At 44.5% G+C, this 22,046-nt stretch overlaps 1 protein-coding gene across 2 annotated transcripts in view; it reads right to left on the bottom strand.

Moving 5' to 3' along the window:
* PIWIL4 (piwi like RNA-mediated gene silencing 4) overlaps positions 1-22,046 on the bottom strand; it is a 370,970-nt gene that overhangs the window by 153,695 nt on the left and 195,229 nt on the right. For both annotated transcript variants that reach the window (XM_085621407.1, XM_085621408.1), the window contains exons 10-11: positions 8,656-8,785; positions 3,173-3,290 (exon numbers count right to left, since the gene is read on the bottom strand). In XM_085621407.1, the coding sequence (XP_085477533.1) occupies positions 3,173-3,290; positions 8,656-8,785 (248 nt within the window). The remainder of the gene's footprint in view (positions 1-3,172; positions 3,291-8,655; positions 8,786-22,046) is intronic.

The raw sequence follows: 22,046 nt of genomic DNA, 5'->3' as shown, positions 1-22,046 counted from the left end.
GTAGCTCATCAGGGACATCCAGGCCTCCCATAATCACAAACCAGGTAAATCTAATTTAATCCACGTGTTTATTTACTGAATGCAGGATTGGAGGAAGTGGTGGCTCTTGGCCAGAAGGGTTGTTGCTCCCTGACCCAGGGCCAAACAGAGTAATTTGACGTATCTCCACTTGCAATGGAATATTTTGTCTTCTGCTTCCCATGGGCCTCACATGCCAGGGAGTTTGGGTGTCATGCCCAATTAATGGTGCCTCCCTGGCACTGGCCTCATTGAGGACAACTGGAGATTTATTTGCTCCATTTGATCAGTGGAATCCAAGCATTTCAACCAGTGTATGCTTCTAGGTGGGCTATTCTGAACAAGGGGTAGACCTAAAGTAGGCCATATCCGGTAACTACGCCCTGTAAGTGAAAAACCTCTAGGCCCACATTTGTCCTGGGAGACAGGTGGTGTGGGTGACATCATTGTAATAACCTATAGACAGGCAGAGTGGAATAAGACAAAAGGTCTCAATTTTTCAAAAGAGTGTGCTTCTTACTTGAACGTCAATTTTACATGCAAGTCACAGATCCTTTAAAGGTAAGAAAACAAAGATGTTTACTCAAAGATTAGCTGTATGGGCTCCCCTGGGATGTGGGGCTGCTTTGGCTCAATACTCCATACTCTATTTCAATCAGGACCAGTTCATTGATATAACATTGTTATATGAAATGAATACTCTATAGAGTTTTGATTGCAATTTACATTGAGGGAAATTATAATCCTCATATACTCTCCCATGGAGTATCTACCAGGGCAGTCAGGTTTTAAGATGTTCCCTGAATTTAGAGTCCAAAGTGATCCAGGCTCACCTTGAACACCCCTTCATTTAAGGGCCAATTGAACTCTGAAAAGATCTAAAGCCCCATTTCCGATACTTGGCCTTTGAGATAGAGAAACATTGGTGGGGGTACACCTCCTGAAAACTTGGTAAAATGCAATCTGGTATGGTGAAGGGTGACAACACCAAAGCTCATGGATCAAGCCAACAAGCTGGCGGTGTCCCAGCCGGTGCCTACAGTCTGCTTTGCCATCTTTGCTTAGATGAGAAAAGAACCTTTGCATACCCAAAAGACTACTTGTCGCTAGTTATGTCAAGTCCGAAAGAGCACTAGAGTAGTGAACCGAAAGTAATATGCTTTTAGAAATTTAGCGAAATATACTCCATGAAGAAAAAACGATGGGCCTGATTTTGATGTCGGTCGGCGTTGCTTCCGACTGACACCGATTTGGTGTGTGAACCACCCGACCATAGGTCGGCGGTTCTGCACACTTCATTATGATGCGACCGCACCAAACTCACATGTCTCTATGGGAGCTTTTGCGGCGGGCAGAAACAGAGCAGACCTCTCCCTACTCTCCTCTAACAACTTCTGACCTCTACACCACCTTACGGCATTGGGCCTGTATACTACTTGGACTAGGGATAGGTACGGTTCTCCTTAGCCGACTGAGACGTAAGCTGCTAACCTTAATTCATGTGTGGTGCATTATATATTTATCCCAAAATTCTCTACAAAACCCTGTTCTCTATTTTATTTTATAAAGATTACTGAGCGGTGCTTTTGTGACAATACAAGGCTGCTGTTGGCACTCATCTTGTACCAGTGTCTCTGATGTCTCAAACGCTCCCTGTTTCTCTCCTAGTACCCAAGATAGGCATTCCTATCTAGTATCTTGAAAGGATCGAATGGATAGTTCGTATGGGTGGGAGTATCCCCTGGAGATTTAACCCCTAAACCAAATTGTGACACTAGATCAGACTAGTTGGCCAATCCTTGAATTCAGGTATTGCCCTTAATGCTCTTGTTAGTCTTTTGCTTTTAATGTACACGTGGATTTTACATTATAAGTAATCACATTTTGAGTCCCTAGCACTACTTCTACTTTTATGTAAAATTAAAATTTGGAATTAAAGCATTTTTATGAGCGAATTTATGATGCTATATTGTTGAAACTATATTAATATTGATTGAGAAGGATAATTTGTAGCACCCTAAAATCATGATGGCGCCAACTGTCTAGACTGCAATGTCTGTGACAAATGATGCAGCAAACCACTGCCTGCTTATTTGGTACACTGGTTTCGTGTTGGGTTTGTAGGACAGCGACTGATGTCATAAACTGCATTCTGGAAATCAGCAGCCAGCTGGTCAAGTAGATAGGAAGACCGAGGCAGAGAGCATTGCAGTACACCAGGTGTGAGCCAATGACAGCATGGAGTACAATGAATTGACAAAAGAACGGGACCGAGGACAGAAGGTTTTTCAACAGAAAAGAAGAAAATCCCTGAGATGTTATTGTTCTGAGGGACCAAAGAAAGAAATCTATCAAATGTGAGATGGAGGACTTTGTAACTCTGAAGGACATTAGCTGTCACACCAAACTAAGAGGCACCTTGTACAAAAAGGACATGTATTTAGTTTGAGTTGACCTTTAGAGCATTTTTGTTCATTCGTACTGCTACCGTCTCCAGACTCTGGTGGAAGCTGGATCTGGTGGTGTCATGATTGGTAAGTAATCTTAGGTTAAGTTAGGTATCATTTGCCCAAGCCATGAATATAGTCATTTAAGAATTGATGAAAGAAGCTCACAGAGTGACAGACTGAATACGGTATGTTTGAAAGAGGAGACATTACAGACTCAACAAGTGAGCATGTAAAAAGAAGATTGGAAGAGAGGCAAAGCGATAGCTAGAAATCGATCTGAGAGAGCGAAAATTAGCCTAGCTAACGTCTTATGTCTGATATCGTAGCATATAGATGGAAAATTAGGCTCATATGAGATATGGTATCAAAGGCTACCAAGAGACCCAGTTGGATTAGAATGGCAGTAACTCCCTAGTCCTTGATGGTTTTCAGATAATCAAGTATGGTAACTAGACCCATTTCTGTGCCAAGGTCTGGCCTGATACTGTCTTGATGATGGTGGCTGTCGTAGTTGCATCCCACAAGACAGACAGATTCAGTACAGAACAAACTTGTATCTCCTCTGTGGTACTGTGAACCAGATACAAAAGGCCTGTGTTACAAGCCTCCGTTTAGATCATAAAATCAATGTTAACAGTAGGCTATAGTTTTAGATTACGACGTCTGTGGTACACCAGGTGTAACCGCAGCATTAAACCATTTACCTCTGAATACTGTCTGCAAGCCTCAGCAGCCGTTGCTGTCTGCGGTCTGGATTTAGTTGGGTTTCCATTGAGAGATCCTTCATTAAACGGAAATCAGAAAGAGCTCGACTTGTTAAACCTTTAACGAGAAATACATGGAATCAAATGAATGAAAATAAACAACGTTCAGGAGAGTATCACATAGAATAGAGCAACTATGAGTACACAACTGTGCTGTCCTACCTCCGGTGGTAGGAGGTTTGAACAGTACTATAAATACTGAAGAATTTGTATTTCACAAAATAAAAACTAGGAACACCAAGACTAATCATGGCACAGAAGAAAGATGTAAACAGGCCTGGACTAAGGCTGACTAAAGGGATATGTACTCATAGTTTCATGGGATACTTCTAAAAATGTGTCCTATTGTTTACATTTGAGGAGAAGGCTGTTTGCCACATTCAATGGTTAGTGATAAAGATTAGCCACGCCGAAAACCTACAATGATGAAACTTTATGGAAGAAGAAATATCTATGAAATACCTTTTACATTAACAATTGTGAGAATACATTTTGCAACACAACATGCCCAGCTCACAAAGCTAATTTTGGCCCTAAATGTATGATTATGGCAGAAAATAATTCCACTTATGTCTGCCAGTGATTCACAAAAGAATATCTGGCAGGAGGAAATGGACTTACTATTAATAATTTCTTTACCACAATAGTGAATCAATGCACAGTAGTAAATCTCATGCAATGGTTAGGAAGTGGGTGTTACAAGGCATGGTATGCCTTGCAAGTTGGTGAATGCCCACAAACATATACAATTATGGGCATTCACAATCCCCAATTCAAACCCTTCCTATCCTGGAAATGATCTGCTATTTACTTCAGCGAAGGACTGAAGTGATATTCCTTCCAGGGAAGGGGAACAACTCACCAGCAAATCTGGTGGGAGTGTAAGGTAAGGGCTTTCTCCAAGGGGTAACATGTTTTCCTAGCAGGGGATGGAGTTGGGGAGTGTGCATTTGCACTGTAGACTAATTTCCCCGTCCCTACAACTACACTGAGTTGCTTTTCAGTCTGGGAATAGGAGCCAGCTGGAGATATTTCATGATATCTGCAGTAGTATCCATTAAAATTGCAATGCCTGGCACAGCTTTCTAGGCATGGTTGTAGGACTGTTTGTGAAATGTAAAACAATACCGGCATGTTAACACATAGAAGTAAATCTCCACCCCTTACTTTTTATGTTTTTTTTCAGTGAATCAGACCCAATATTTATTTGAATCTGAAGTTATCTATAGTTCCATCAACTTCTTGTTAAGAAACTTAGTTCTTACTTTCAAAATCTGTCAAGTTCCACTTTCAATCTGGATATATTTGAAACAATTAAGGTCAGTTATCAGCTAAAACCATCCTAAGGCCTTGAAATATGACCCAATACCTTAACCCAGTGGACACAGCTGGGGTTAAGAAAGAGCATTGTAGAAGGAAATGGGATTCTTCTGTCATAAAATTAGGATTAGGTGGCAGATAGTACCGTCTACCAACTATTTCCACGTATTGCTGACATTGTGATTAGGCAGCTTGCTGTTTTGAGTCTCTGTGAGGTATTAACAATGTATACATCTATAAAAGGTTAACTGTGATTAAAGAGGATTTTGCAATAGTATTGCATAATTAATATCAATGGCGATTAAGGTAATGCAGTTGTGCACATCAATAGGTCATCACTCTGTTGTTCTGTGTAAGAAAACAATAACATTTCTTAGGAAAAAAAACTCTTTAAGTGTTGGGAATGTTTCTCACTGAGAGTTCTAAATAGTAAGAGTGAAGTATGCATTGTCCCATAATGCACCTCATAACGCTGAGCTGAATGACAGCACTTTTATGCTCCACTTTTATGTCTTGTTTGAACCATAGATCCTTTTCCTGTGTTTAGATCTGAGGTTCAGGGGTAGTGAATTGACGGTATAGCCATGCAGATGGCTGCGTCTTGTTCCGCATCTTCATCCCGTGCTGTACGTACATTTAATTTGTACTGGTGTCCTGCAATGCACCCCAAACACTCTTTAGATATCCAACCCTTCCCCCACTCATTTTTTTTTTAAACTGACATCCTACTACACTTCCACACCTGTCTTCATTTCCCTCCCCTTGCCAACCATTAAAACATTAAATAACATGTGTCCTTCCAAAATGGCAGTCCTCTCCCCCCACTCACTCAAATATTCAAATGTAACTTGTTTGAGCATTGCCCATCACACAGCTACATTAATATTAAAAATTGTAATACCTGGGGTTCAGCCACCCACTCCCATCACCTTGTGTGCTCATCTACCCCTTACCAATCAAAACTGTGCTCGAGTGCATAGACCCGTGGCCAAACTGACAATGGCTCTATGAGAGCTGAGAGTCAGTGTGAACAGCAGTTCTCTGTGAGTGAGGGTATCTACAGACGAACCACCAACTGGGAGAGGGTAGATGGCAGATGGCAAAGCCATAGTGACCCGTCCGTTTTCCAGTCTTCCTTGGCTCAGCTGATATCTAAGAGAGGCAGGTAAGATCGTCATCTGCAATTCCAGGGGTGTCAATAGACACACGAGTGAGGGAGGGATCGGAAGGTCCACAGACGTTTCTTACCTGTGAAACATCATCTTTTTTCTTCTCACTGTGTTTGATGCAAGAGCAGCGAGTAACCAGATTTCTAATCCAGTAGTAAAGCAGTGTTCGACCGTCTCCCTATTTCCCTCCCCTCTTTTCTGGGCAAAATCCCTGACAGCGCTTTTGCTTGATAGCTCTCAGCCAAACTGCAGAAGTACAAAGACCTAATTGCTGAAATCTTGGCAGCTGGGCAGAGGCATTGAGCTATTCAGGCCACAGCAGTGGGCATCTGAAAAACACACTTGAAGAGAGAGTTAAGTGTGATCCCATCCAATCTATCCTCTTTATTTGATTCTGTCATTCATGCTACCCTCACGACAAGGTTAAAAAAGGTGGGTATTGCAGGAGTGGTGGTGCATTGGTTTTCCCCTTTTTAGTGAAGCATTTTTTATCTCTGACCCTTCTACTGTTACAGCCTACCTTATATCTTTTAGTCTCCTATGTAAGCAACATAGGGAGCCAGATCTCCTGACATATCCGACTTGAGGCCTCATTACAGTTCTGGTTACCTCCACCGGATATCCCACGGGATAAGTGGGGAAGTGGCGAGGACTGTGTTTCCTGTGTTTACATTGGGATCCTGAGTATTCTGTTAGAAACACCATCATAGGAAGAATTTGCTTTTCGGAAAACACAGAGGTTTACTGCAATTTTACTACTATGGTGCTCTCGTGTATCAAATCAGTATAATCACAGCCTCTAACCTGTAAGCAATTTTCAGTAATGGATGCTCCAACTATTACCCACTTGGGCCATGGTAAGACACTTAATATCTCCATTTGGGCAGCTACAAGATCCCTTGACCTACTTTCTCTCCCATTCTGGGGGGAGGGCTCCTCACCTCATAAGGCTTCAGCACATTTTTCACCACACGTTGCTGTGTAGTGGCCAGCAGTTTCATCGTTGTACTCTGAATGAGGTCTCAGTCTAGGGCACGATGAGTGGCATCACCATGACGTCATCCTCGTTTACTGTGAGTGGGAAGAAGCTTTGCTTTCTGAAATTCATATCTCAGAATAGTGGCAACAACAATCATTATAGTTAGCGCCGCCTCTAGAATCAATGTCCTCCCATAAAGCTCTGTGCCCAACACACCTGTTCTTAGTTTTACATTGTGATGGCCTGAAAAGCATGTCTCTTGAAGATGCATCCTATCATATAGCAGGACCAGGACCATATGAACATCTACACCAACCATGCACTGACCCAGAAGGGGTCAATGCTACAGTTCTACTGAAAGTGCACTGCCTGTAGTGTGTAAATTTGCTCATAAAATAAATAAGCCAATGTTTGAGGCAGCACAGTGCAGCTCAGAAATAAAAGGGAGGTGCCACTACTCTGTGTTTCCTATTATGTTTTGAAAACGGCACACTTTTATCAATAACAGGTGTATGGACCCATTATGGGTCTGCATAATGAAGTAGAACGTGTTCATACAACAACCCCAGGATAACCAAGTTCTACTTTCATTCATCCTGCTTCCATGTCAAGAAGGAGCCTGGAACACATAGTGTCACCACAAGGCTGGATATTTGATAAAATCGCCTGTGCAAACCACAGTGACAGTATTTAATGGAAACATATTGAACTGCACTTGTTCCTGTTCTTCTTTGGGGCAAAGAACGTTGAATTCTGCACAGAATACAAGTTAAAGTGCCTGGGGCAACTTTCGCACATGGCCTGGCAGAAGTATAGTCAGCTCCCTGCTTTGAAAGAAACATTGGCCACCATGCTTAATTAAAATCAAGACTTATCAATCCTCCGGGTGGCTTTCAAATAAAACCAAACCCCCACTGGCCCAACACTGTAAAGTACACTCCATTCATAATAGGAACTGCACAGGCAAACGAGACAATGCATCCTGCAGGTCATGGATGACGTTCCTTTACTACCTCAGCTGCTGCTTCATACAGCAGCAGTCTGCTGTCACCAAAAATCCTATAGCTTACAGTACACATATTCATTCCTTGGCAGACTTCTTCCCTATAACCAGGTAAAACAGGTATTGGCAAAAATCAGATAGTAATAATGCATTTCTTAGCTCAGTCCTTTCTCTGTATCTTAAAACAAAGTACTGGGCAGTGTAACACTGGCTTGCAATAACAGAGCACCCAGTTCCGGTTATATATATATTTGAGATACATGTGCATGTTATTTTTTTCTAAGATTGTGTATACTTTGCATGATCTACCTGTAATTATGCAGATACATTGTTCATTAAGTTGGAGGCTTGCAACAGGCAAAGTTGTTAGCATCTGGCTATGCGACTGTGTCAATTTTCACACACTTTGCACACTACGACTTAGTCAGACCTTACGCATTGCAGCACTAGATTTAGCCTTTCCTTTTTTGAGAATCTGTTTCTTTTGAGTTATGATGGGGCTCTGTCCGCTTTTTCTAAAACTGTGAAAGTCAGTGGTTATCAGGACTTGCATCTTTTTGTGATCCCTAAAAACATAGGGATATTGTTTTCCACTGCTTATAAAAATGGGAATTTAATTTCCTTCTTTTCCTGTTTCAATCATTCATTATCAACGATGTATCTGCATAATTAAAGGTAGATCATGCAAAGTATACACAATCTTAGAACAAAATAACATGCACTTGTATCTCAAATAAGAGATAAATTAGAAGTTGTTTCATTAGGCAACTAATATCAGGTAAATATTTATAATATGGGCTATCTGAAAGCTGTAAATCGCAAGGATTCCGTTTTACTTAGATTTACTACAAAAGGAAATATAGTTTGACACATCTACTCAAAGTATTACCCTCTGATGGATCACGAAGATGCAATAATTCACAAAACATACTGAGTGAAAATTAGTTTTTACCTGTTAAGAAACACAGCTCTGGAAGCAGGTGGACGGTTCGAGGAGTTGTGTTGGGGGCATCTTTCTTTCCAACCTTCAGCTGGCTGACTAGCATGGGCTGGTTTAAATCTGATACAACAACTTCATATTGCTATAAAAAATTACAGAAAGAAGTAAACCTCATATGGCTTTTAGTGTGAGTAGCTCATTACTGTCTCCATTTTAGCGCTCCACTGCCTTTAGACTAAGTTTGTTCTATAAAAATTTCACATATATACATTTTTACAAATTTACATGGCCCACTGAAATACGTGCTTGATGGACTGTCCATACTGAGACAAAAACTCAAGGGGATGTAAATGAATTTAGGATCACAGGACTTAAACGGATTGTGCGTGGATATCTTGAAAATTTGGTGGAAAACTGCCATCTTTGGACCTACACATAGCACCCTTGGGCTATCATTACCACGTCTTTCTAGATAGAAGTTTGGGAAAAGGCTTTTTACCAATTTGGAGGGTTGGGGGGAGAGTAGTTGACCTTTTCAAGTTGTATTACAATATCAATTAAATGCAGGTTAAATACTACTATACAGGCAAGCACAGAGTCAGGTTTAAATTGTTTCTGGTCTTGATGTTTTAGGACAGCGCACCACTCCCACCGATACAAACCTCTAATAGTGTTTGAAGAAAGGACTCCTATTAAATTGAATAAAGAAGGCTCAACACCCACATGTTCAAATTTACTCCACAAAAGATTAGGACTTTTTGTAAAACCATAGTGTAGTTTATAAAACAGATGTGTATGTTTGATCCATGCAGCAGCAAGGTTTTCTTTTTCAGAACCAAGTATCATTACAGTATCCAAGTTGCTAAACACAAAGAATATTTTTTTCCAGTGGCCTACAGCTCGGAATGTTCTGTCGGTCTATGAAGTAAAATTAATGTTTCCCCTGGTATTTAGTTAATTTAGTTTTATTTATGATTTTATATTTTTTATTCATTTTTCATCTATTTATTTATTTCATTTATTCATTTATTTTGTTATTCATTTATTTATTTATTTATTCATTTAGCTTTATTTCACATACCACACTTCCTCCAAAAACAATTTGTTTCATTTCAATGGTAATTTGTGTAATTGCCATTTATAATTCTTACAGTCCAAGTTGTGTTGGGGAAGATTATTTGCTCCCAAGTAACGCTGGAAGATTTTGCTGGCAATAATGTTGGTTGCATGTTTTGCCACTATCAAAAAGTCTTGTGGAAGCCAGTATTCATAAACATAAAAAAGTTTAATGTTTCCCGCATAGAAACGTTCCACCTTATGGTGAGTTTTGAGCGAATTTGGGAAGAGTTGCCAATTTGATCTATTGGCTATGTTCACTTTAATTTAACTACAAAATGCAAAACTGACAGAAGCTAAGACTTTATATGAAGTAGTAAGTTTTGAAGCTGTAAATACTCAAATGCAACCGAGAATTTACAAAGGTTCTATCTAAAACATCACTATAACAAGAAGCAGAGCTGTGAGTGTATTCAGCCGACAAATCTTCCTGAAACCTGTAATGAATAGTTTTACATTAACGAGTTAAGTTGTATAATTTTCCCATTTGCCCATTTTATTACGTTTCCATGGGTGCAATGAAACCTAAATTGAATCATATAATTTGGTCATAGGGTCAATGGATTAAAAAAAAAAAGAAACCATGTATTAACCCTGGCAGTAATATCACTACAGGGCCAGATGAACTAAACCTTTGTGGTCAGAAAACATATTATTTGCAAAATCACGGGGTTTGTGAATGCAAAATATTTTCAAACAATATACAAAAACCCATTTTTTAGTCGTAATTGCACTTTCGACTCACAAAATTAATTTAGCGACCCATGCCGAAAGGCAATTAGGAAGGGGCATAAAAGCGTCTTTCCTCCTAACTGCGATTTAGTGTGGTTTTGTGCTTTGCAATTGCGGTTACAAACTATTGATCAATTACAGACACCTTAGAGGAGATAGAAAGGCTTCACAAAGGTGAAGGGTTTCCTTGGGGACCCGTTCCCCTTTTTAGAATTGTGCCAGACGACCTCAGGGTGAGCGGTAGTGGTCTAGCGAACACCTGACTGATCCCAACCCTCAACCCCCAGCCCGATATCTTCCCAAACAGGTAACTTTTTTTTTTAGAAAGCAGGGCCAGTTCTCTCAAGGAACATTAACTGTTTCTTTAAAAAAAAATGGGAATGCAAACACAGGCTTGGTCCTACAGGCCACCATCCCTGTGTTTTTACCATTTGCTGGTGGGCCCAAATAGCAACCAGTTGAGTTATTTATTTATTTATTTATATGGTAGGTCATTCTAAGACCCCCTGCCACTGGTGATTTTGTCAAAAGACCTAGTAGTACATATGTTGCATCAAAAAATCTGACTGGTCGTAAAAAAGCCAGTGTCCATTTTTGCAACCAGTCTTTTCGTACATTTGGCCCTTGGTTTTTTTCTCTGGGATCTCAGCCGAACCATTAGAAGGAAGCAGATTGTCATTTAAGATTCCCAGGATAGCAATTCCAAAGCGTTCTCTAGATTTAGTATCAGACACCCTGCCAGGGGGTATCATAGTGATGCCTGATACATCACATGAAAAAAACTCCTGAGGTTATTCGATGTTCTGTGGCCTGGGACAAACCCCCTTAGAGCAGGGTGCACAGTGGTAGTTAGTATCTGGAGGTACCAGTCAGCAAATATTTGGCCCAGTATTTTTTAATCTGTGCCTAGAATGGCAACAGACCTTTAAGAGGACAGGTGAGTTGGATCTCTGTCCGGTTTCAGTAGGAAAATAAGTACAGATTCCTGTAGGGATGTCGAGAGCACTCCAGTAGGTAGTGCCTCGTTGTACATGTTGGCCAATTTGGGGGCGAGGTGAGCGGAGAAGCAATCATAGCACTCTAAATGGAGACCGTCCAAGCCCAGTGTTTAATTTCTAGCCAAGTCATGGATCGCCTTTTTCACCTCATATACTGTAATTAAGCTGTTGAGTTCTTCATGCTAGAGGGAGCTGATGGTAGGCAATGGTAGGGGGTCAAGAGAACATTGATGATGTTGGGGACTGTGGTAGGGGGTGATCTATTAAGTGTTGAGTAGTAGTCATAGCAAGCTTGCAGGCTTAGTGGGAGCGTGGAGTGAGGCCTGTGTTTGGGTCTATTTCAGTGATCAGGGAGTGTTGGTCTCTTGACGGGCTAGCCATGCCAGCAGGGGACCAGGCTTGTCCTCTGTGGTATATTTCTGTGCTGTATACGCAGCAAAATTATAGCAGCTAAGGCACTCTATAAGAGTAGCGTGACCGGCTTTGGCTGCCACCAGTGCCTTATCGGAAGGGGCCTGATGGTTGAGGTCAGCTACAAACCTTTCGGTGTTCTTGAGGTCTCTATCCAACTCTCAGTGGACTTCCACAATGTTCTGAATGCAAATGCACCTAGTGACACTCTTAAAGGAGTCCCACTCAATAGCTTGTGAGGAGGCTGTGGCGAGATTGTGAGCAAAATACCGACTGATATGGGTGAGATGGGTGTTGCGGAAGATTGGGTCATCCACAACTTCTCGGGGTAACTGCCAGGTAGGGACTGGAGGAAGGGGTGCATTTCAATCCATGTCTATGATATACGCGGCATGATCGGAGTCTAGTAAGACCGAATGTGTTAGTCGCTGTAGTATAGTTGTGGAACATTTAAGTTATAGGGTGCTGAATAGTGTGAGTATATCCGGAGATGTTGATTGTGTGCTCTCCAGGCGTTATAATTAGGATCAGTGTTGGATCCAACGGGTGAATTGTAGTGAAAGTGGTCATGCGGGGGCTTGATGGAGCGGTGGGTGGGATCTATCGAGATTAAGTACGAGAACACTGTTCTAGTGTCTACCCAACACCCAGGGGATACCCAGCCATTGGTCTAGGACCCTGGCCCAGGAGTCTCAGAAGCAGGATTTCTCCAAGTTTGGGGAGTAAATACAGCCCAGGAGTACATGATCGCCATCCAGACGGCCTTTTGCCAAGGCATATCTAACTTCCTTGTAAATAACTGTCTTGAGGGTCTGGAATGGTATGTCTGGACGTATCGAGAGTAGGAAGTCCATGCATATGCAGAGTATGTTGTGCCGTAAATTGTACACCTCCAGCATTTGTTGAGCCGTTGAAGCTCCCTGTTGGTTAGGTGGATCTCCTGAAGGAAACTAATGTGCGCATTTTGTCGTTTGATGAGGAAGTACACGGAGTTACGACGGTGCGCTAAGTACATGCTGTGAACGGAGTGTTAAGTGTTAGAAACCTAGTGTGTGGATGGGGCACGATAAAATGCTGATATGTGGTAGTGCAACGGAGCTAGGTTAGCTGGATCTCCTGAAGGAAACTAATGTGCACATTTTGTCGTTTGATGAGGAAGTACATGGAGTTACGATATGTGGAAGTGCAACGGAGCTGTGTGCCAATGAGTGGGATCCCATTCCCCGTACCCTCTCCAGTCCACAGAAAGGGCCATATTGTGTTACTTGTGCTGTGGGGAAAAAAACATAAAAAACATATGAAGAAACTTGAACAATATCAAGAACCTGCAGCAACTGGCTGCAAGCTTAAAAAGTCTTTCGTAGAACAGCCCATAAAAAAGGGGGTGATAGAAAATAATAACTATTAGTGGTGGGCAGAGAGTCCATGTCTTTAGCAGTCTGGGTGGTCGATCCATATATAATGGGCTGTGGAGCAAGCTTGTGCCAAGCCGGTGTCACTCAGAACTGTGATGGACTCGTAGTGTGAGAAAAAAAAGGGTGTTGGGTCTGTTCCATGCTGCTTAAATAGCAGGTGGGTCAAGCCATCCCTGAAACTGGAAGCAGAACTGGCCATAGTGGATGTCAAATCAGATCATCATCTTTTTTGTGGGGGTGACTGATGGGCTGGAAAATAGTCCTGTATAGCCTGAAGTGCCAGAGGTGTCACCATCCTCACTAAATCGGAATCTGGTAGAGGCAAGGCCTGGCTTATCCCGAGCGCCGCTACTATGGTGGATTGCTTGTCTGCTCTTCTTGTGAGTGTGCATTGGTACCCCCCCAGGATCTGTCTTTTGGGCGACCACTACGGACTCACCGTCTTTTGGTGTGAGCACTCCAAGTCCTTTTCCATTGAGGAGCGTGCACCTCCATCTAGATGGCTCTCAATTCAGTCCCAGGCTGAAGTGGGCCCTGTAAAGAAGTGTGCTGGTCATGGATGACTTTCAATTTTGCTGGGTAGAGTAGGGAGTAATGGACATTGAAGTCTTGAAGCTTGCGCTTCATGCTTAGGAAGGAGAAGCTTTGACATTGTACCATCATGGTGTAATTTGGGAATACAGAGATCTTAATGTTTTTTAATTCGAGGGGAATCTTCTGCAAAGCTGCCGGCAGGATAGCATCTCCGTCCTTGTAGCGATGGCAGGGAGCAGCAGGGGACCTAGGGCACCCATTCGAGGGAGAAGTATGGGGACATCGCTTGAGCCGGAGTAAACGATTTCACCCATTCTTCCAGGAATGTGAACATCGTGCGTGAGTTCTCAGCCAGCCTCTGGAAGTCCAAAAACCAGTACATTGTTGCACTGAGCTCAGCCCTCAGCATCCTCCGCTCGGTGTTCTGGGTGCTAAACCCTCTGGATGACGTGATATGTACACTTCTCTTGATCTGCCAGTTGAGTTTTAATGTCCTTAATGGAACACACAGTATCTGTCACCCTGGAGGCTAGTTTCCTCTGATCGTCGAGTAGCAGGCCAAATTCTGTGTGGAGTTCCTCTATTTTTGTTTCTACTGAGGACCGAGAGGTCTCTATGGCATGCAAGCAGTGCTTAATTTGTGACGGGGCTTTCCAGTGCTAAGCACCGGCACTTAATTGTCAACACCATACATAAAACAGTCTACCACATGGTGGCGTTGCTCATCAAATTTAGAGATGAGCAGAACAACGGTTGTTTAGGAATACAATCTACATTAAAATTGCAAATACCTGCCTCCCCAGCCATTCCTTTAGCTTTGGGAATCTGGAATAATCTGAACTGTCGCATTTACATGCGTGAGAGATTGTTAGTAGTTGTTTTGGCAGCGATGACAAGGGCGATGGATGGTGCAAGCTGCAGTGGCATACTGGTCAGAGTCCTGACAGTTAATATTTTACAAATTAGGCACTGCATGCAAGGTAGTGTCCAGTTTGTCAGAGGTCTCCTGGGATTGTGCTGATTCTGACTGAGTCATTGTGGTCTGACCTGGGGACCGAGGAGTGGAAAAGAGGGGCCGGGAGTGTCCCTTCGTCTGTTATTGACAGCCCATCGTCACAGGGAGTGGCAGCCACAGGGTGGGAGGGCACCCCGTCAGTCGGCTCAGGCGCAGTTGGGCCTGTCCCCCTGTCCAGGCACAGGTGACCCTCCTAGCTGCAGAGAGACAAAGGGTGGGGCGAGGGAGTCTAATGTGGGCTGCATTTCAGGAGGGCCGGTGCTGCCATCCTGTAGGAATGGACAGCCCCAAGCCGGTAATATCAAGGGTCTCTCAACGTCCGCTGGCCCAAGAAGCTATGTATAGGTTAGGCAGTGGTTAGTGCCCTGTGGTTCATCCCAGTCCCTAGTGCCGTCACACAAGTCACTGTTTCAGCGTCAAAGGGGATGTCTTGTGGGACCTCGGTGCAGGGCGATGCTGGTGGTCACGAGGGAGGACCTCGCCCGGGCCTCCCAGTCAGTTCGCAGTCCTGTGATTTTCCTTCCACACTTCGAGTGGATAGACCATCCACACTTCGCTTGGGCAGTCCTGTGATTTTCCTTCCAAACTTCACGTAGGGAGACCCACCTCTGCCAGGGGGAGCCCCCAGGTGGCCCAGGAGGCTCTTCCCACCTCGGCCGCACCTCCTCACATTTATCTGTAGCAGCCAGTCAAGGCCCAGCCTCAGTCACAGAAGCCAAGTGGTCCCCAAGCAGGTGTACCTCAAGTCCACTGGCACGGGGGGTCCTCTTTCAGCCTGGCTAATACAGGACTCTTGCGCTCACCTTATAGTCTATTGTGGCTCCCAGTTGAGAAGTCATCACTGACGGGAAGGGAACTGCTCCCACAGGCCTTGTTTTAGGTCCTAGTCCTTCAGGCCCTTCAAAGCCACGGCGATTTAGGGGTGGTGCCAATGCAGCCACTGCGGCATGCTGTCAATGTGCCAAGCTGGTGAGTGGTGGGGAGCGTGTGGGGTTAGACGTCCCCTGCAGGCAACTTGCCATCTCCGGTCCACCCCGTGTTGTGTCTGTAGGCTTCATGAGGCCCTGAAGCCGCCTCTGGTGTTGAGCACACCTGTGGATGAAACCGGCCTCGTGGGTGTGTGGCATTGCCCAGGGCCTACCGGAGATGGAGGTTGCTCCCGCCATGGCTGAAAGGGTGGGACCAGACGTCCTGCCCTTTAGTGGTGCATGGGCCTGGGAGGTGAAACAGGCCTCATGAGTGTGCAGTGTAGGTGGGTGGCCGGAGATGCAGGCCACTCCCGCGGTGGCCTAGCAGCTGCAAATTACTGCTGCAGCTGTTCCGCTCCAAAGCAGGAGAGCTCAGGTTAGCAGGATGCTGGTGGATTTCTCTGCCCGCCGACCTGGAGCTCAGCTAAGTATCTTCATCATCTTTGGTGGTTGGACCACGCCCCCATCATGCCATTAACTTTTATGTGCATATTTTTAAAAAAGGTAATTTATTTCAGCTTTCTTATAGAGTAAGGAAGAAAAAATAAATACTTTAGGAATTGGAACCCTTAAAGGAAAGTGTTAATTCTCCTATTTATCATATCACTGTTGTACCATCTTAAACACTAACGTGATTTATATAACTTGACTTTGGCTATAATGGAAGATGCTTAGAAAGTGCTGGCGTCTTAAATTATCATGCAGGTATTCCAACATACACTTGGGAGCATTTATACTCAAAGCAATGCATAAGGTACAAGGATTTCAGGGGCATACTGTCTTCTCGAGTCATTATCATCTTCTGTATTAACTACTAAGACCTGTTTCAATAATCAGCAGGTTCGGCTCCTCCATGTGGGCGGAGGAGCATTGCCCCACTGCTTTCTTGCAGTGCGAGAAGCAGAAACATAAAATGGTATTATAAGTACCATTTCATGTTTCCGCTTCTCGCACTGTGAGAAAGCAGAAAGGTTTGGTGGGGGACGGGCGGGTGGGTGGGTCTGCTTGAGGGCAGGGGAGGAGTGGCTAGCCCAATGCTGTGGGCCGTGACCGTTTGATCGGCCCTCTGGGGCCGACCAAACCAGTCATGCGCACTCTACCTTTTCTCCATTTAGGCTGCATGCAGCGTACATGGAGAAAATGGCCTCCCCATAGACGCCTGTGTGGTCGGCGTCCCAACCAATCACAACGCTGCCATTGCAGCGTTGTGATTTGCTTAGGGGAGGGGAGGGAGGCTGCCAGCTTCCTGTTCCACGGGACCCAGCCAGAGCTGAGACGGCATGGGACCCCGGAAGGTAAGTTTTTTTTTTTTTTTAATGAAACCCCGGCGCAACACCCCTACCCACCCGCGAGTCATGCTGGCCGCGACTGATAATCAATATAGTAGGTTTTGATATAGTGTACCCTGAGGATATGAAGCTGCTGATAGCTCACAGGTGTGTTGAACTTTAGGTTCAGCACACTGCTTATTTGAGGTCCTAAAAGAAAATTAAACTGTCTACTTTTTTATGTACTTTTTCATGTTAAAAGTCAGTTTGTGAACATTCTAATATTTTTATTCTCAGAGATGAAAGCCTACCCTTTTTTAGTGGGACATCGCCATGCATCGACAGAGGGCAGCTTTGTGGGTGTTCAGTGCAAGACTGAGGTGATGTCTTTTGCCTGATCACAGCTGTTAGAATCTTTTGATGGTTAGCACTCAAAGCAAGAAATGTTTCTTTCCGGATTCATAACAAATCCACAGGGCCACAAACCACCAGCCATCAGACAGAGACTGTTGCCAGACCTGAAGGAGGTTATTATTTGTATTACATGAAGAGTGAAATATAGATTATTATCCACTCTTGGCAGAATAAAAACAGAAGGGCCGGCCCGTGAGCCTTTTAAGAAGAGCTGCCTCTGCTGCGGATTCAACTGGACCATAATCACGATGTTGGTATTCCCATCTTTTCTTCTGCTTTTGGATTCCTAATTCTTGCTTTCCTTTTTAGGTCTCGCTGGCGTTGCAGCGCGAAGCGCTGCCGCCAACGAGAAACTATTGTTGCCGTGGTGCCTCTCAAGGGAGACAGACCTGGGCACGAGCCGATTCTGGTCCGGGCACGAGCCGATTCTGGTCTGTGAACGCGCTTCACAGTGTGCCCGGACCAGAATCGGCTTGTGCCCAGGTCTGTCTCCCTTGGGAGTAAACAGGGCAACAATAGTCTCGTTGGCGGCAGGTCCCTTTCACCCTCCCAAACTATCATTTTCTGTTTCTTCCCCCTTGCACTCACTTGCTGTTGGTCTGCCCTTCTCCGGTGATGCTCTCTACCCCCTCCGCTGCTGCTTCCGCTGCCCCGGACCCTCCATGCTTCTTTCCTTGGGTTTGTTTTGTTTATGTCCTACCTGGCGGGTTCCCGGAAAGCGTGTGACTCCCCCTGGTCACGTGTGACTCTACAGTCCAATTGCAAGACCCCGGCAGCAGGCGTGGGCCAATCACTAGCCACCTGCTACATGAGCAGCCAATCACAGACAGACTGGGTGAGTGTTGCTTTCACGCCGTGGCGAGTCTTTCGCTCGTTGGCATCTCTTGCACGCGCTGTTTTCCACAGGGCCGCGGAGTAGGGGTCCGGCTGCATGTCCTGTAACTGGCGCTTCAGCTTCATCCGGAGAACGAGAGGACCATCCCCCGCACGCCCAGCTAGACTCCTCACGAGGCAGGTTTATTTGTGCCTTTCTGCCCTCTGCTCCTCTCGTCTTTTGTGCCCTTCTGCGCCGCTCGTTTTTGTGCCTTTCTGCCCACTGTTCCACTCGTTTTTCCCTCTTTTTTTCTGCCTTTCTGTCCTCTGTTCCACTCGTTTCCCTCTTGTTTTGTGCCTTTCTGCCCTCTGCTCCTCTCGTTTTTTCTGCCCTCTGTTCCACTCGTTTTTTTGTGCCCTTCTGCCCTCTGTGCCACTCGTTTTTCCCTCGTGTTTTGTGCCTTTCTGCCCTCTGTTCCTCTCGTTTTTTTTGTGCCCCTCGTTTTTTCCCCTTTTGCCCTCTGTCCCACTGGTTTCCCCGCCGCTGTGGACCCCTTCCAACACTACATATTCACCAAAGGATTGTGTGTGTGTGGGTCGGTGTGTGGCTCTTTTGTGCCCTTCTGCCCTCTGTGCCACTCGTTTTTGTGCCTTTCTGCCCTCTGTGCCACTCGTTTTTCCCTCTTTTTTTGTGCATTTCTGTCCTCTGTTCCACTCGTTTTCCCTCTTTTTGTTCCTTTCTGCCCTCTGCTCCTCTCGTTTTTGTGCCCTTCTGCCCTCTGTGCCACTCGTTTTTGTGCCTTTCTGCCCTCTGTGCCACTCGTTTTTCCCTCTTTTTTTGTGCCTTTCTGTCCTCTGTTCCACTCGTTTCCCTCTTTTTTTGTTCCTTTCTGCCCCTCTCGTTTTTGTGCCCTTCTGCCCTCTGTTCCACTCGTTTTTTTGTGCCTTTCTGCCCTCTGCTCCTCTCGTCTTTTGTGCCCTTCTGCCCTCTGTGCCACTCGTTGTTGTGCCTTTCTGCCCTCTGTGCCACTCGTTTTCCACTCTTTTTTTATGCCTTTCTGTCCTCTTTTCAACTCGTTTCCCTCTTTTTTGTGCCTTTCTGCCCTCTGCTCCTCTCGTTGTTTGTGCCCTCTGTTCCACTCGTTTTTTTGTGCCCTTCTGCCCTCTGTGCCACTCGTTTTACCTCGTTTTTTGTGCCTTTCTGCCCTCTGTTCCTCTCGTTTTTCTGTGCCCTTCTGCGCCACTCTTTTTTCCCCCTTTTGTGCCCCTTTTGCCCTCTGTCCCACTCGTTTTCCCACCGCTGTGCCCCCTGTGGACCCCTTCCAACACTACATATTCACCAAAGGATTGTGTGTGTGGGGCTCGGTGTGTGTGTGTGTGTGTGTGTGTGTGTGTGTGTGTATAGATGCAATAGGTCTCGCCTTTGCGAGAGCTAAAGCTATTCGCATTGTAAATGACTATGCCATTTATTTATCTGTTTTCAAAACCAACCCATAAATAAAAAAGTTTGTCATTTACAATACCAATAGCTCCAACTTATGCAAAAGGCGAGACCATTCCATTGTAAATGCTTGTTCTTGATGCTTGCTGACTCTGGGTTACATCACAGCACACAAAAGACACTATTCGAAGTTACTGGGTGCAGGGGCGGCCTTAGGCATGTGCAAGTTGTGCACCTGCACAGGGCCACCAAACCCCAGGGGCCACCACGAGGAATCGGATAAAATACATATTCGTGGCGGCCCCTGGCAGGGATTTGGCGGCCTCCGGCTTCCACTAACTTTCGAGGACAGGCGGCAGAGAAGTAACAGGACTCTGACTTTTCCTTCTCGCCCAGAGAAGACAAAGACAGTGTCCACTTCTGCTCTGCCGCTTCAGCCCCCCACATCCCCACTCTTTCCTTCTTCCCTCTCTTTCTGTCTAGCAGTTCATCTCTTCCTGAAAACCGAGATTTCAAGATGGGGTTCTCACTCTCTTTCCTCTCCTTTCTTTTATTTGCTCCCCTGTGAAATGGATCCAAAAAAGAAAAACACTTTTGCTGGAAATGTCGTATTTTAATTCCAAGGTGCAGCATCTGGAATAAAAGGTTAAAAATATGAAAAATAACTAAATAAAGTAAGACAGAGTGGTAGCAAACTGAGCAGATTGATTTTATTCACACCCAAACAAATTAGCACCACTTTTACAGAGTTTGCCAATGAAGCGCTATTTTTGTTTTCTTGTCTTTGTTTTCCCTGGGCTTGCAACTAGTGCACCAATCCTGGTGGGACTGCAAAGTGTGGATTGGAAAACAAAATGTGTACTGTGGCTCTGCATCCAGGGATGTGGTCTTTTTACCATACTTCTCATGTTTTGTAAGGATATAAGCAATGGACATTGAAATGGGTCCATTCAGGGCCCTGTAGTCATGTTCTTAACTTTTCAGGCAAAAGTACTCACTGATTTCTGAATGGTGAGTGTAAAAGCGTTAAGGTAACCATGTTGTTCCTGCTTACATTTCACATGGTTTGCTAAATTTTGCATTCCCTATGAGGGTTTGCTTTTTCCAGGATGTTGTTACTTTTTTTTGTAGGCCGCATATTGCTCTTGTCTAGTGCATCATTTAAATTGAGCCGCATCCAGGTGTTTATAGTTGGCAGCAATTGGGTTGTAGTTGAAGGCAGTGTGAGTTTTTCTCATTGGGGCAGTATGGTGTTCACTGGGGGAGAGGATGTGGCACTATGACCAGAGCTGCTTAATTTAGAACTGGGGAACCAGATTCAGCCTTAATGACCAGTCCACCTGACCACTCTCATGAGGGAGCACATTCCCATGCTAGGCCTTATAAGGCTTCGCAAGAGCTTAGAAGTGCTGGTGTCTTAGCACCAGCAGGTGGACCCTAGCAGTGGCAAGTGTGGGTTAACCTTCAAGGGTTGTCCACCACAATCCATACTGAAGTTCACCTCAAGTCTTGCAGACAGGCCTAAGAAGCAGCACACCCTATAGCAACAGTGACTCTGTCACTGAGGTCACAGGACACTTGAGAAGGGCCAGCTCTAGGGCAGTGCAACCGGTGTGACTGCACCGGGTGCTGACTTTGGGTGGAGGCATTATGTTTGCAAGTATATTAAGGTTGTAAAAGCGCTTGCTGCCTCCTTCCTGGCCTCCAGCAATTTTCGGCAACAATAAAAATGTCATGATGACTCTGGTGTTTAATCTTCTTCCTAGAGAGAGATCATTTTGTCTAGTGGAAGTTTTGATTCATGGAAAGGTAGCTCAGAGGGTTAATGTGCCCGCTGTAAAGAACATGTACCATGCAGATTGTGAGAAGTTGGCCTGGTATATGCTGTCCACTAGTTATAGTGGGCACCTTGTACCAGTTCAAACAACTCTTATTGATGAATTGGTTAAAGACAACCTTTATTGAAAGCTATCCTAGTGGTAGCTATGGAGAGCAGCCTTCAGGCTTAGTCTTGAAGGAGTGTGAAGCAGCTTGGTTTACCAGATTATAACCTCTTGAATTACTAAATGAAAGGAGATCCACACAAGGTATATATAAAATATATGTATTTATTTCTAAATAACTCACTACTAATCTCTTTATGAGATTAGAGTCCAAGATACACAATAATATAGTTCTGCATGCACCACCTTACCCAGGCTGCAGTGACTCAGATGTTGATCCCGGAGATTTACATACCGAGCTGCAAATGTTCTCCTTGGTGCCAAATAATGCAACA

The sequence above is a fragment of the Triturus cristatus genome, chromosome 8 (assembly GCF_964204655.1).
Source record: "Triturus cristatus chromosome 8, aTriCri1.1, whole genome shotgun sequence".
Taxonomy (NCBI): Eukaryota; Metazoa; Chordata; class Amphibia; order Caudata; family Salamandridae; genus Triturus; species Triturus cristatus.
Note: the sequence above shows the minus strand (reverse complement) of the source record. Positions and strands in the feature narration are given on the sequence as shown.